Source organism: Clinocottus analis, unplaced genomic scaffold (genome assembly GCF_023055335.1).
Source record: "Clinocottus analis isolate CAN_PGR_092001 unplaced genomic scaffold, fCliAna1.0.p SCAF_16, whole genome shotgun sequence".
Classification (NCBI taxonomy): domain Eukaryota; kingdom Metazoa; phylum Chordata; class Actinopteri; order Perciformes; family Cottidae; genus Clinocottus; species Clinocottus analis.
Window position 1 is genome coordinate 13,788,293 of NW_027175887.1, and position 12,971 is coordinate 13,801,263.

The 12,971-nt window shown below is 41.6% G+C and overlaps 1 protein-coding gene across 2 annotated transcripts; it reads right to left on the reverse strand.

The window, feature by feature from the left end:
- Positions 1–278: 278 nt before the first annotated feature.
- kmt5c (lysine methyltransferase 5C) lies at positions 279–12,642 on the reverse strand. Of its 2 annotated transcripts, none has more exons than XM_068579129.1 (9): positions 12,310–12,642; positions 11,746–11,878; positions 10,280–10,445; positions 9,973–10,082; positions 9,671–9,834; positions 8,350–8,369; positions 8,005–8,141; positions 7,714–7,859; positions 279–6,351 (listed from the first exon to the last, which is right to left on the reverse strand). In XM_068579129.1, the coding sequence occupies exons 2-9, from the start codon at positions 11,856–11,858 to the stop codon at positions 1,034–1,036; spliced, it is 6,174 nt and encodes a 2,057-aa protein (XP_068435230.1). In that variant the 5' UTR covers positions 11,859–11,878; positions 12,310–12,642; the 3' UTR covers positions 279–1,033. The 2 variants fall into 2 exon arrangements, with proteins under 2 accessions (XP_068435230.1, XP_068435229.1); XM_068579128.1 differs by having other exon boundaries at positions 7,702–7,859.
- Positions 12,643–12,971: the final 329 nt, after the last annotated feature.

Sequence of the window (12,971 nt, forward strand, 5' to 3'; positions counted from 1 at the left end):
ACTGGGGGAACTCTCATTAAAAAGACATTGTACTATACCTCAAGTTATTAAGCACAACTGGCCTGAAAAAAAAAAAAAAAAACATGCTGTAGTTTTTTCCACTCACACATCAGTAATCAAAAAGGAGCAGCTGTTAAAAGCTGCCGTTCATGTCTTCACCCAGTAGTTGTCCTTGAAAATTATATATATATATATATATATATATATATATATATATATATATATATATATATATATATATATATATATATATATATATATATAGTTTCAGGTCAGGAAATCATTTTACTGTACATCGTTCATGCACAAGCCTTTCATTTCATTGATGCACTAATGACCTTACTAAAAATCTGGCAGAGCAACAGTCACAGTACAACAATACACTTTACTTTGATCCCTCAAGACTTGTCTGCATGCAAACACTCTCTCACACTCACACTCACAGAGTTATACGACCATAGTGAGAAAAGATCTGACTGAGTATAAAAACGGGGGTGAACTGTTTCAACAGGTGCTTCAAAAGGTCACAAGGAGATATTAAAGAACGAGGCACAAAGCTGCCTTTTTAAAATCCAACCAACACAAGTACCCGCAACCGACGGTGGTGCTCTCGTCTCTACTGCCATTCGTGGAATAGAAAAAGTCGTACAGCTATGTTACAGTACAGTAAGAGGGCTTACAGGGCCAGTAACTTCAAATTCCTAGTCACAAATATATTTAATGCTTTGTTTTCTTTATGCATTTGTATATGCATAATTTGGTATTCTCTAACAAATTGTAGTGGATATTTAATTTCTTTTACAAATCCTACAGTAGTTAAAACACTCTAATATGCCCGCTTCACATAAAACTCTGTACAACCCATTCATACATTAACAGTCCATCAAAATAATTATTTAGAAATCCGTCAGCGGGCTTTAATAACTGGTAGACTATGAATTACAGTGTTTACAAAAACATACTGGAGCCGATACTCGTTCAATTCCTCCATCGGAACGTACTCTGGGATCCAGTGTCAGCAGGGTGGTACAAATCAATCCGAGTACTGGAGGTCTAAGTCTACTGTGCCATCTGTCACCACTAACCTCACTCTCTTGGGTTTTGTGGCACCCATGGAGTGAGACGATGGGCCGGGCCCGTAGTGAGATGTGCCTTGGTGTTCCCCAGTCTGGCACTGTTGCTGCATGTCCTTCCTGCATTGTTCGTCTTGACCTCTGAGCCCTGAAAATCCACCCAAAGAAAAAGACGCCGGGTTTGACGACTGGGGTCCGCAGGGCTCAAGAACCAGTCGCCCTTGGGTGCCTGAAGGCTCCATCAGACAATGGTAGGTGTAGTTTGTCGAGCCTAATCCTGGGTAACCCTCAACCCCATCCCTTAGACCCAGGGTCAATGAGTGATCTCCACTGAAGTTCAGTACGTAGGGAGGACCTTGACAGCCGTAAGGGAAAGAGGCTGAGGCGTTTGAGGACTGAGTCTTGTTTGCTGGTGCTGGCGTACCAGAAGGTGTACTGTGGGCCATTTGGGGGTTATTGTGCTGAGGCATGGGCGAAAGAGACGAGCCGAAGCTGAAATCAAAAGGGTCTTGCTGAGTGTAACACGGCTGGTGCTTGGCTGAAGTCGACGGAGTGGATTTCTTGTCCTGTGGCGATGAATAACCATCGGACACTTTGCTAGGGAAGTAGAAGGGTCTTGGCATCGCTGAAATGTTTTTGTACATCATGTTGGTTTCGACACTTTCATGCTTGTCAGATGACATCTTACTTTTGATAAAAGACTGAGGGAAAGAGGAGTTGGTTTTGTTGAAATGAGGATTGGACCTGCTGAGGTTGCTGGATGAACCAAGATGGCCGACATCTTTTCCAAACCCATGAACAGAAACATTGTCTTTGTGATGACCGTCTGTACCAACACCTTGTTTCTGACTGTGCAGGGTCCTCTCAGTAGCACCTGACTTTGCACCAAGTGTTCTGGATGCAATGATCGGGCTGCCAGCAGCCATGGTATCTTTACAAGGTGCACTATACAAGTTCTGAGTCGGGTTCCCCCCCTGATACTTAAGCACCCTGTGAATAACTGTAGAGGGTTTCTCATGGAACTTAAATGGATTGTCAGGAGGATTGGGATTTTTCACAGTGAAGAGTTGAGGAGGGTGGAATTTGTTAGACATTTGCGGGGGCGGGGCGGATTTAGTCAAGCAAGTCTGGGGCATTCCTCTGACTGCGTTGGGCTGCATACTTGAAAAAGACTGAGATTTACTAGGAATGGTACGATGGAAGGGGCCCTGGGTTTTAACGTTCGCCTGGACTTTTGATTGACTGGTGCTCGCCCTGGCGTTGATGCAGGGTTGGGTAAAAGTAACAGGAGAGTGAGAGGTAACAGAGGATGCTGTTGAACCGAACACCCGAGGCTTGCTGACTACAGGATAGGACTGAGTTCTGAGGTCTTCTCTGGAAAGCCTCATCCCTGGATTTTTACTTAGAAGTCGATCCTTAGCAGTGAAGTCAGAGTTGCCAAGAGCTGAAAAACTGAACGTGGGGTTGAATTGGATTCTGTCTTTGGAGGTATCCTTCCCTTCACATTCCACAGGAATAGAGTCGCCTTTGGAAGAAATTAGACCTGGAAAGAACTGCAGATCCTCACTGGTAAAGTTATTTCCTGGACTGGGGGGGCCAAGGTACGGCGTCTCAGTTGCCCATGTGTCAGACGGGCTGTGAGAGAGGGGACTGCTAAAGGGATCCGTTGGTGCGTCAAGTGAACACAGATCTGATGGGGAAGACGGAAGTATGTTCTGGGGTTGATAATAACCCTCAAAGTTGAGACACTGGAAGTCCAGAATGTCATCACAGCAGTTTGTGAAGTTGGGCTCACCAGAAAGCATGTTATCTGCCGTTGTGAATGGAGGAGACTGGGACGGGGGCTGGATGACAGAATTAGAAGCGCCGGTACAGGCTGCTGGCTTTTCCAACGTCTGCGATGAACACAAGCCCTCGGAGAGCCTGGAGAGACTGTTGTCAATTTGTTGGAGAGTGTGACTAAGACAGGTGGTGGGCGTTTCAACAAGACCACACTTTCGTGGTCTTTCCATTTTAGGCCTCGGTTTCCTTCCTCCACAGTTCATCTCTGGCCTTTCAGTGATTGCGTCCGCTACCGAGGATATCGCTTCAGTTTTATTGTCATTAAGGGGCGAAGAAAGCGAGAGTGGTGAAAGAGATAAAGAAAAGGGGGGCGGTTCTGTTTTGAGAAGGGCCATGTTGCTGTTCAGTCTCTGTGACGGGAACTCTTCTTTGAGTTTGCTAATATCAAGATATACTTTCTTTTGTTTCTCTAAATTGTAACCCTTTATCTCTTTCTTCACACTGGGCTCGACCTTAAGTTCAGTTTGTAGAAACCCTTCTTTGCTGTCTACCTCCCAAATATCCTCTGTCTTTCTGCGTAGTTTAATTACCGGTAACGGAAAGCCGTTTGAGTCCAATTTAGGCTCTAGTTTCTGCTGTGAACCGGTTCCAAACAAGCAGCAATTATTTATTAAACGATCTTCAATTTTTGTTTCTTTCCCTACAACCACCATTTCACAATCAGTTTTATTCTCAATTTTTTCCGGCAGCAGCTTAATTTCATCTAGAAGGTCCTTATCCAGCTTCTCTTTAATTCCTACTTCGTCATTGGGCGTGTCACTGGGTACACCACACACACTGTTTAGGTCTTTGTCTGATTTAATGTCTGCATTTGGGGGTTTCCTTTCACACAACCTCTGACCTCTTCTTTTCAAATGATGCAATCGGCTCTTGGACTTCTTACTAGCGTGCACGTGTGCCTGAGCTGCCTCCATCTCCATATTTAAAATCGATACAGAATCCATGATAGCTTTAAACGGGTCACACGTCACCAACTCTTCTGCCTTTTCGGTTTTTAATGCCATATTTTCCAATCCAGCACTTTGCATCTCCCATACTCTCCCTCTCCTCCTCTTAAACCGAATCTTAAAATCGATGTCTGGCTTTGTGTCCCCCAAACTACTTCGCTGGATTAACGTTTCCACCTCATCTCCCTTTTTAGTTCTATTCAGAGACAGATTTTTGTCATGCTGCTTTTGGATTTTACCAGGAGCTTGTTTGTCCTCTGCAAACGCATCAATGTCTGGTGCCTGATCCACCTCGACGTCATCCTCATCTTGCCTCTCTATTTTACACCTTCGAGCTCTACTCAATAAATGGCTTCGCTGAACTTCATTAGCTCGGGACCGAAGCACTCGCTTTAAGGAGTTTTGTTTCAATATCTTTTGGGGGTTTAACCTTTGGACTTCTGTTGTCCTTGTTCTGCGTTTATTTTGTCTTTCCCCTTTGCTACTTTCCCCTAAACACGTGGCAGGTTCCTGGCTCAGCTCTGCAGAGGAATTTAGCTCAGTGGCTTCTTTGGAAGCATGATCTGAAGCAGAAGTCAAACCTTGCTCGGCGTCTATTTCCACAGAACTTCGAAACGTACGTTTCTTCAGAGGTATGTTGGACTGTATGTGTGCCTGTGAATTGGTATCTGGAAACAGATTAGTCGTTGAAATTAGTGACCTATGAGGTAGTGGGGTTAGGCAGCTGGCCGTAGGGTCATTATGCCTCTGGGGTGACTGAAGCTGCAAACTGTCCTCACTCATCTCAGTCTTCACTGTAGCTGGAGCGTCTTTGCTTAACTGTGCCTTGGTGCTTTGATTCGCTTTTGTTTTCGCTGCTCTCGGCTTCATCTTTCGCCTGCTCATGATCCTCCTCTGTATTGAACAGTGGTACGTGCCTCCATTTAGTTCAATCAGCTCCTCTTCCTCCTTTGCACTTTGCATTGTTTTAGAGGCCGAGGTAGAAAACACTCTTCCTACAATATCTCGGTGTAATCTTTTATCTAGTAAGGATTTATCTTTTCTTAAAATATCAGATAGCAAAACCTTGGCCTGCTTTATGACAACATCTTCTTCATGCCTACTTACTGGCTGTTTAATCACACTCCTGGCCATTTGTTCTGATGATTTAACAACACCCTCAACTATATTTTTAACACATCGTGGGTTATTTTGTTCTCTAGTTTTTTCACTGGCCGCTATTTTACATTCTGACTTTTTCACTTTCTCCGTGGCCTTGTTACTTTTACATTCTACAATTGAAGATGCAGTATTTTTATTTTCTGTCTGCTCTTCAATTTTGCATTTTACAATGTCCTGCTGCTCTTTCTGTATTTCATCTTTTTCTTCCGACACGGTTTGTATTTCAATAACCTTGTCATTCCCCCCTTTCTCTCTGTGGGATAAATCCGAAACAGTGTCACTTGCCTGTTGCTTTCCTAAATGTACTTTGTCGATGGCCTTGAAAAACATTTCCCTCACCCCTCTGTTTCCTTCAGCTGTGCAGATATCTGAATTTCCTCCCAGTCTCTGCTGAGATCTGGACACTCTTTTTTCTGACGTCACCATCAGAGGAGCTGGTCCAGTACACCGGCTCGGCCTGGTCCTTCCTCTCAACTCCACTCCTACTTTCTGGTCTACAGATATCCTTTCTGCTTCCTCAGTCGACACCGATAACCTTGTTAGGCTGACCGTGAGGTATTGCTTCAGTGATACTAGTGGATTGTCTCTGGCTTTCTTCGTTCCATTTGTTTGTTTGACTTCTATCATGGATGCCGCTCTGGTGATCCTGTGCTCCGTTGGCACAGGTGCTGGGTTTTGAGCCTCGTCAATGATGCAGGATTCAATGCAGCTGGACTTGCTGCTTTGATTCTCTGCGATTGCTTTTTCAATCTTGTCTTGTTTTATTGCACTGCAGGTTTTGTCATTTTCAACAGAGTGACAAATAGTAGTGTCGGCTGTTTTAGACCCTGTTTGATCTGTGAGCTTAGTTTGAACCATGCTTCTTGTTCTCGAAGAGTACCTCTTGGGAACTGCTCGCCTTTCCACGACTTTAACAGATTTCCCGTTAAGGTCTGCACCAGGTCCACTTTCCTGGTGGACAGACATGGAGAAAGGCTTCAAGTTCACCTCACTAATGTTATTTTCTTCACCTGTCAAATTCAGTTTACTCAGCCCGTTGTCTTTTGGATTCTCTTCTTCCAGTTGTTGAAGCAAAGCCCTCTCTTTGCTTTTTGGATCCTTACACTTGAGTAAGAAATCCACCGAGTGGCGCCGTACTCTGATTCTGAGGTTCTTCAGCGTAAATTGGGACAAGAGTGTCTGATACTGTTGGACTGTGAGAGACTTCAAGGAGGACTTTCCTGATCGCCTGTGCTTCTCTCGTCTCCACTTCTTTGTTTGACAAAATTTTCTGTTCTTTAAGGCATTTCTCCTCATCTGCTGGGTGAAGGAATTCCTTGAGGGGATGGCTACGGATGAAAGACAACAAAGATTACATTACATTACATAACACTACATGACATTTAGCTGACGCTTTTATCCAAAGCGACTTACAATAAGTGCATTCAACCGTAAGTACGAACTAGGAACAACAAGAATCAAGACAGTACAAAGAAGCAGGTGAACTTTAAGCATCTCTATATTTTAGATATTGTTGGGATAAAATATTCCTTCAACTAATGAAAACAGGATTACTTAACATTGGAGTAAGCTATGTAACATGTTGCATGCTACATTGAATTATTAGGTCATGGAAAAGCAACACAATCTGCTCCCTAAAACAGGCCCAATATACCTTTCAAACATGTATATTACTAATATATTACTATTCAACTCGCTACTTCAGACTGGCTCGTAGCTCAAAAGCGTTCCATGTACTGAGAAGACTGGAAATATCTCCTCTTGCAAAGAAGGTCCCTCCTATTTACGAGAGCAGTTATTAATGTTTCCATTGCAAAATAATCTTATGGGATTGTAAAAGTTGTTCCAGGGACTAACGTCATCATGGTTACCATCATGAATTGTGATTTTGGTTGCAAAACGCATGAAAATACAAATTAAGGCTCTTCATTTTTTTGGCATATTGCCCTTCCAGGGATCCATTATTAGGAATTGATGTCCTACACAGCGGCAACAGCCCGCTGTGTAGGACCCGCTGCACATGTTGTCCATTGATTCCTGATAATGGACACCTTGTCGGGCATTATCCCACACTGAACATCTAACAGACTGCATTAGCCGGATCTCGTCTGTGGTGCAGCACAGAGGTGGACTTAAATGTATTCTTCAAGCAGCAGATAATTCAAGTTTTAAATCAGTTAAAAGGGCACTTTGATGATTATCAACCTGAATTATATAGTGTCTGACAGAATGAACCTTGTGTTTTTTTGTAATAATACTATTATCAAAGAATTGCAGATGTAATATGTGAAAACTTTGAGTTACAACATGATAAAAGCTGCCATAAAATTTGTTTGCACAGCGTCAACATAGAAATCAGTCAGGTGACATTCTTTGTTGTTGAATGAACCAAATTTGATGGTGGGTGCAAGAACCAGCAAAGTAAGCCGCAGAATGTCAACCCTTTAGTATGAGAAACTGATATTTTTGACATCATGGCTGTAAACTTGAATTGTACAGTTAATACTCCCGTTAGTTGGTTTTAAGGCCTTTTCGGTGGAGTTAAATTTACTTTAAGGAAGCAACAAATGCAGATGTTCTGTTTGAATTAGCTGACTTCAACATGTTCATTGCTGTGCTAGTAATTATTTCGACTGATTTAAGAAAGCTCATTTTAGAGGAAATCTGACAGTGGTTACCTTTAAAGATACCTGAGTGTATTCCTTGTATTATCGGCCTCTTCTCTCTGTGATGGCGAAGATATCTCTCTCTCAGGCGGTACTTTTGCCCCACAGGGTCCTTTGTTTCTTCACATTCAGGCTGCTTCCCTTTGTGTTTGAAGTGACCCTCTCCGTTCCTGAAGAACAGTTAAAATCAAAATAAAAAATGAGATTGAGGTTAAAACAGTCCAGAAGTTTTTCCAAATACAATAAACAACGTCTTCAGTTTTGAGCAACACCAAGCTACAACAAAGACAATCTGGGATCAAATGATGGACACACCTCTCGCAGGTGCAGCATTCACACATTTCATTGCCTTCTCCAAAAAAGCTGGCACCATAGTAACATGTGATCTCCTCCCCAGGTGAGATGGGTCGTATCGCTTCAACACACGCAATGTTCTTCTCCCCGGGGATGAACTGGGCGGGTAAAAAGGGGAAGGAAAAAAAAAACAGCGAAAGACAAAGGTTGGGTGACCCATGGGATACATTAACACAGAGCAGTTAAGCTAAAACACAATTTACAATATGCTTAATGTCACAATGATAGTTGTTAAGCGTTATAGAACAGTCATATCCATTTGTCAAATCTCTTTAGTGCAGGTGATGAATAAATATAGATCATTACCTTGCAGTTGGGTTTGCAGTCTTCATCACAGAAGAACATATGAGAGAAAAACACAGAGATAAAAGATTTCAGGTTATTAAATTAATCCCTGCAATGAATAAAGGACTCTGTATTTTGTTGATCAGCTGGCTTGCACTGAAGTAGTTAGCAAAAGGCTCAAAGGCTAAGCTGATTAACTCGCAAACATTATTAAAAGATCTTGCCAGAAAATGGCCTCTGAGTGGACGAAAGGATTAACTCACATTTCACTGGACCTTTCGTACACACTACAATTCAGTTAGTCGATGTTCTGACACAAGGTCTATGGAAATTGATTTCCTTAAATGTGTTGTTAAATTGTGTTCATGATAAATCTGGTAAAACACACATGTTGCTACTTCTGCTGCAGGGAACATTGTCAAGAGTTGTCAAAAGATGAAAGCAAATTGGTGAAATGTACAAAGTCTTGCATACAAAAACGTCTTAAACTTGTCAACTGAAAATAAAGGAGAAATTAACAAAATTGAGATTTTTGACACATCTGAATTTATTTTTGTAAGACTTTTTTTTAAAAAAACACTTAAATTTAAACTGTGTAATTCAGTAAGACACTAATTGGTCATAGTTTGAGCAAAAACAATCAATTTTCTGATGTTTTTAAGAAAAAACACTCTAAATATCCTGCTGTGATGAAACACACAGACATTGAACATCACACTCACGGAGAACAAATACAAAAAGTATTTAAAGTATTTCATGTTTGGTTTGGAATCTGATCAATGCAGGAACACAATAACTATTCATGTTTGGTACAGGTGCTCCAGTATCTGCAGTGTGTAGTGGGAATATATTCAGAAACTAGTGCTAATCCTGCTCCTAAGCACTTGTTCTAGGAACAACTAATTAACCTTTCCAATGAGTATGCAGCACTTAAATGACATATGGTATTTGCAATATTTAGATATACAACAGAATGTTTTTAAAAACAATCTCTAAAATAATCGTGATCGAAAGCATCAGCCTTTCAGTACAGTATGTCTGAAACCAAACATTATTACAAAACCATTGACAAAAATGATATTGTTGTGTAGAGTGACTGTATGGAATAAAAGGCCTGTCAATCAGTTTGAGGTTGATAGCAGCTTACAATCTTGTGTTGTGAATGTTGGCATTTGTTTTTTTGTTAACATTTGGATCACACAGTGTGCCTCAAAAAAGAATCCAGCCAGGTGAAATTGTTGCTGATGAAACTCACAGAAAAGCACTCCAATCAGCTATGAAAATGTTGAGTGTGTGTATATTTCGCTGGAAAAGAATGAGTGGTGAATGAACACCAACTCACCATGGTTAATGAAAGCTGCGGGCCCGAGCCAAAGCTGAGTGCAGCGCTTGCGTGTTGAATACATCACACTGAAGTCATTGACTCCTGCTCTGAGCACAGCGCCGTCAGAAGGACTCAGCTCTGCTATGCAGCCCAGCAGGACCTCCACTCGCTCTCCTGCAAACCTACGGAGCAACAATACAAGCGTCACATAGCTTCAATTTGAAAAAAAAAAAAAAAGAGTAACACACCCAGTCCAGGAAACGTAGCAGCTATTGTTCAGCAACATGCAGCCTTGACAAATACAATGTATGACTGATTACCATTGCCTCGTGGAGGTTATCTTTGCTCCGTTGGTCTCTGAGGAGTATCTGTCACAGGACTCTATCTTGACACCGTTATCCAACAGGAAGGCACTGAGGTAGCGATACACCTGCGGACATCATACATGGTTTGGACAGTGTTATTACACTCAAGTGAGAAATACAGGAATCAATGGTTGCTTTCTATGAATCTAATAAAAATACCAAATGAGGAAGGCTTCCAAGCACACATGTGTTTATGCATTCCTCATTTAATTAGTCATTATTTTATATCTACACTAATTCGTAAGCTTAAACATCAGCTTACATGTTGTCTCAGCAGCTCCTGTCGATGGCCTCCCAAAGCATCAAAGTAGTCACCAGCCGGTTCACCTACTGTCAGTGCCTCAAACGTAGCATTGAAGTCATGCGTACGCTGAAAGCGCAACAGGGTCTCTTTGAGGTTACCCCAACGCCGGATTTCTGGTGGGGGACTAAAGAGGACAGAAAAGCAGAAAATGACATAAGAGTCACAGGACAAAGTCTAATCACAGTCCGTGTTAGTCCAAGGAGTGTTTGTGTAAAGTGACTTTTTTTTATCTTACATTTAAGATATGGCCTTGAGGAATGTTGGTTATCATAGTTTGATATAATCTAAGAAAACACAAGTAAATAAATATTTACAATTTCTCAATGATTTGCATTGTTGTGAATGTTGCTAATTTAACAATATATATTTTAGATGTACTGGGAGAACACACAAAAACCCCAATATCTCTCAAACACAACTCTAAACTGATAATCAGAGATAAGGTGTGGAGAGGACTTTAATAAGCTATCTGCCACTTGACTGTGCAAATTTAGCACATATTTTTTCTTTATGCTTTATGCTTCAAATACCCACAGTATATAGTCCACACTTGCAGGTGGACAGGATGCACAATGCATTGCAAGCAGAAAGCATCATTCAAGATGAGCATGATCAAAACACACTTATACAATTGGGCTTACATGTAAATACAGAGGGCTTGCATGAGCGTCTCGTTTATTTACCCTGCTGTTAAAGTTTCAGAAGCTATTACAGTATGTATGCTTTAAAGCTGAAACTATTAGTTGATTCAACAGAACCACGAATGGCAACAATGTGGACAAAAAGTTAATTGCTTCTTTTTAAAGCAGAAATAGTGAAATAATTTCAATATTCTCTGTTAAAAGCTGTTAAATGAGAGCATTCCCTGCTTTGCTTCATTATATATATATTTGTACGGTAAATATTATTGGCACATTTGGACTTTTGGTTTCCAAATAATGGACAACGTCACCTTTGGCATTGTGAAGTTGTGACGGACATCTTTAAATAGATTTTCTTTTAATAGAGTACAAATATTAATAATGGGAACTTATTGTTTGAGTAATTGATTAGGAAAATAATTGCAAAATAACTATAATAATTGTAATTGCAGCCCTTGTGTATTATAATTGTTGTGTTGAACTAAGTTATAGTTTACAATACGCCAACATTAGATGTAAAGTCGACAGTAGGCAGGAAATGTGTTGAACATTTTAACATATGTGTCTGTATATATAGACACCTTAAGGATGGGCCTGGTTGTCATGACATGCTCATCATACATGGCCCACCGAATTATAAATAGAACAGTAAAAGCTGGAATAATACTCCCCTGACGTCAAACTAAAACAAGAAATAACCAATAACCAATAGTTTAAATAGTGATGTGAACGCCTGTTACTTCTGATGCTGTTTGAATTGACATGTCTTAAGCGACAGCTTACCTGATGTTCATTTTGTGGGTGCTGAAGCCCAGCAGAGGGTCCAGCACCAAACCGGTGGCCAGGTCATCGGTCTCACACAGCTCCTTCACACTCATTCTAGTGCATCCGTCCATTGCCTCCCACCATCAGCATGCTGCAATCACAGGGTCAAAGTAACGCTGTGACAACAACAACAAACCTCAATCATCTTTGAGTTGTGCATCTTAGCAGATCGGACCTAACATTAGCGTTAGTTGCTTGCTCACTTGTTTAAAGTAGGCTTTTCAACCCCCATCATGCAATGCGGTTTCATTAGTATTCGATAAGCTGTTTACAATAACCACTTAATGATAACGCTAAGTTTAAGTTAGGAATGTGACCGAGCGCGCATTAGCTCCCATGCACATTAGCTTAGCTTGTCAGCTTGCTGGGAAAATAAGCAGGGTTATCAGCTGAGTGAAGCGGCTAACGTTATGGGAGCATTAGCGGCTAACCTAACATGACCTGCGGCAGATAGTTGCCGAACTGTGAGGCGATGTGCATTCACGGTGATGGATACTGGCGATTTGGTTTTAGAAAACATACCTGGGAGTCGTTTGTAGTCAACGAAAGTGTCGTCAAGTAGACAATTTATCGCAAGATGCCCGCTTGCTCTGGCAGGGAAAGTTAGCCTAGCACCGCAACCACCTAGCTTTCCGCCGTCTTGCAGGCTCGTCCGGGCTGCCGCGTACGAAAATGGAGTCCCCTCGTCACTTCTGGAATTTGTTAGTTTGTTGACAACTGTGAATTTCGAGCTGAATTACAAAAGGCAGAAACGCACCACTAACGACGAAAAAACTATCTTAGAATGAATATGTTATGTAGCTAGCTAACTAGCTTTGCACAACGCTCTTCTGGTAGCAAAAGTTGATGGGCAATGTCCGGTGCAACCGAACTATAATTGAACACGCCCACGTCGTACGCTATTGGCTGGAATCAAGGTCAATTTTACGAATCAGGCGTTTTAGGCTCTGTGATTGGTCAGGATTTTAATGGGCGGGGCCAAGTATGCAGGTTTACTATGTTGGGACAGAGCAGAGGTGAGTATTTACTCCAGTGATAAGTATCTTCTCTCAAACCCAGCTGACTCCCGAGTCGGACACATTTGCGGTGCATTAACGGTGCATGGCCAAAATAATAAGAGAGCCTTCTCTGATTTATTTCAAAGACATGTTGTCTCGATTGTTGTCATGGCATATTAGAATCGG

Coding starts and splice junctions, on each gene's coding strand:
- kmt5c (XM_068579128.1), bottom strand. CDS start 11,858: ATGGACGGATGCACTAGAATGAGTGTGAAGGAGCTGTGTGAGACCGAT. Junction 10,083..10,279: donor AGGAGCTGCTGAGACAACAT/GTAAGCTGATGT, acceptor TGATGTCCGCAG/GTGTATCGCTACCTCAGTGC. Junction 9,835..9,972: donor ATAACCTCCACGAGGCAATG/GTAATCAGTCAT, acceptor GTTGCTCCGTAG/GTTTGCAGGAGAGCGAGTGG.